The following is a 2,500-nucleotide window of genomic DNA, read 5'->3' as shown; positions in this document are numbered from 1 at the left end:
CCTGTGTGCTAGTTCTCTGAGCTACTGATTTGCATTTTTAACACCATTAGTTGCTTTCTAGGATGGGGGAGCCACTGCAATCTCTAACAAGAAAGTGACTTGGCTTACGTGTTGATAAAATACTGAGAAATAAGAAAAAAAAAATCCTGAGCAAGATTGCTTCCACAAATAGCTTTTGATTAGTTGGGTTTTATCTCCAAGGTATCCACTAGTGGCCTTTATTTTTCTAAATGCTACATGTTCTGCTTACAGTCAAATGCTTTTTTCATGCTACTTATAAAAATAAATACTTGTACTTTGCTCAGATCATAATAGCTCATTAGAGGCGGCTGATTTTGGACTCAGACGACAACCTAGCACCAGAGGCTGAGGAGTCCTCCTTGAGCCAATCGTGTTACGAGCTTTAGCTCTCCAGGGAAAGAAGGAACTGAGGACTGGGGACGCAACCTTCTTAATTGTGATCCTCATTAGTGATGGTTGCTAAGCAAAACACACACCTACCTTCGGTGCATAGGAAGGAGATAAACAATACGTCACAGACTCTAATGACTCTGGTGCTCAAGGCGACCTTTAATTATTATATTTTTGTTCTCTTATACCTTAGTCATTAATGTAGAAAAACAAATTAGTTTATTTTTGTGGACCACAGCAGATTCATAAATTGTCCTTCAGTTTTTATGTCGGAGTCATATTTCATTCTGATAATCTGTGCATGCTTCATTCATTTTCCTGTGTGTGTGTCTGCTGGCTTTACAGGTGGCTCTTGAATCCACCACCTTCAGATAGAGGATCTGTCTTAAAACTGTTTAGTTTTATGGGTTCTTTGCTCTAAAAGATTCCATCATGCTGTTTTGTTTGTAATTCATTTTAAAAAAAACTCATGTTGCTTCCTCAGGATTCTTGTTGGAATCCTGAGAGTCTTGCAAATATTTTGAGATGTCTGTTAGAGGAAATGGGTCATCTTCTACAGAGGACAAGTAAGTTGTAGGAACTACAGAAGCAGGAAGCCAGATGGCTTGGTGTAAGGTCTACTGAGTCTGAGTGCTTGATGTCCAAGAACCCTCCTCCTTCCAGCCACGCTTTCAGGAGTCCTCCTCACTTAGCAAGTAATGCAAACAGTCCCTCAGTTGGAAGCATTTGGCAAAATGCTTTATTCTCACCTCCCTACTGTGCAGGTGCACATTCACACGCGTGCGCATACATACACACACACACACACACACACACACACACACACACACATACATGCAGGTACACATCATCGAAGGACAGAAATTGATCCTTATAGTCCCTCCTGAGCTGGCTGGACCAGGTTACCATCACCCACTAAAGCATGCACCAAGTATTTGGGAATGAGCTTCTGGATGGGGCTTCTAACAAGCCAAATAAAACCAAAACTGCTAGAAACACTGCAAGAAAAGAAAGCTTAGAAACAAACCAATAACGTGAAGGCTATGGCAGATGAGGTGAGCACAAAGCGGAGCTGTCCAATAAAGGAAGAGGAAGCCTGCCCAGCCCACTCCTCAATGGGGAGTGAGTGGGAAGACTCATGAACCCCACATGAACCAACATAAAGGATGGTGCAAAGAAAAAGAAGCATTGCAAATTAAAAAAAAAAAAAATACATGTAGCATGTGCCTACCATTGTCCAGATAAGAAGGGGCCGTACCTTCTGACGGGTCTAGGCGGCGGGCCCGCCGCCCGTGTTTGGAATTGTTGTGCACAAACATGTTGTCAGACACAGCCAGCACGTGGCCGTCCACGTTGACTGTTGTCGATACAACAACCTGTGAAGATGAAGCGGATTTGAAAATGGAGTTGGCAAAGGAAAGCACGGGCACTGGTAGGCAAGATAAAAAGCTAGCTCAAACCTGCAGAGCAGAGGAAAACTTCCTGTTCCTGGAAACTCTCCCTGACGGCAGCCTTTCACAGGGTGTTTTGGTTTGGTTTGGTTGGGTTTTTTTTGTTTGTTTGTTTGTTTTTGGCTAATGGGGGTGGGTTGTTTTGACTCAAGACTGCTTCTTTTCAAAAACCCGCTCCACTAATTACGGTTTAATCTCTTATTATGCTAACAAGTGAATTCAATTCAGAGAAATATTCTTCTAGCCATTAGCTTCAGAAACACCCCTCTAGCCACTCATTTTAAAGCCTCTGTTTTGATTGATCTGCTCATGTATTGATTAGATAGTTTATCTAATTTAAATTAGTTCACTTGAGACCAGCCTCCCTTGAAGAGCTGTGAGGATTCAGAGTAGCCCAAAAAAGGCTTCATAAATCAGGGCCCTCCCTTCCCACTCCCCACATTCTATCACCAAATGATCCTTGGGTCAATTTTACAATTACATTTAATGTCTGGTAATGAACATTTTTGCATCTGAAAAGACCAAGTTGAATTTGAATAGTGGAAACACTTTCAATCCAGGAAAAGTATTTGTTCTCAAGTTCATTTGAAAGGTGGACAAGGACCCTAGACACTGGAGCCACTTCCATTCTAGCCCCC

At 42.2% G+C, this 2,500-nt stretch overlaps 1 protein-coding gene across 1 annotated transcript in view; it reads right to left on the bottom strand.

Moving 5' to 3' along the window:
- Ebf3 (early B-cell factor 3) overlaps positions 1-2,500 on the bottom strand; it is a 125,614-nt gene that overhangs the window by 33,781 nt on the left and 89,333 nt on the right. Inside the window, exon 11 of the mRNA XM_013021880.1 lies at positions 1,670-1,787. Within this exon, the coding sequence (XP_012877334.1) occupies positions 1,670-1,787 (118 nt within the window). The remainder of the gene's footprint in view (positions 1-1,669; positions 1,788-2,500) is intronic.

Source organism: Dipodomys ordii, unplaced genomic scaffold (assembly GCF_000151885.1).
Source record: "Dipodomys ordii isolate 6190 unplaced genomic scaffold, Dord_2.0 Scaffold58, whole genome shotgun sequence".
In the NCBI taxonomy this organism is placed as follows: domain Eukaryota; kingdom Metazoa; phylum Chordata; class Mammalia; order Rodentia; family Heteromyidae; genus Dipodomys; species Dipodomys ordii.
This window is presented reverse-complemented; position numbering and strand designations above follow the sequence as displayed.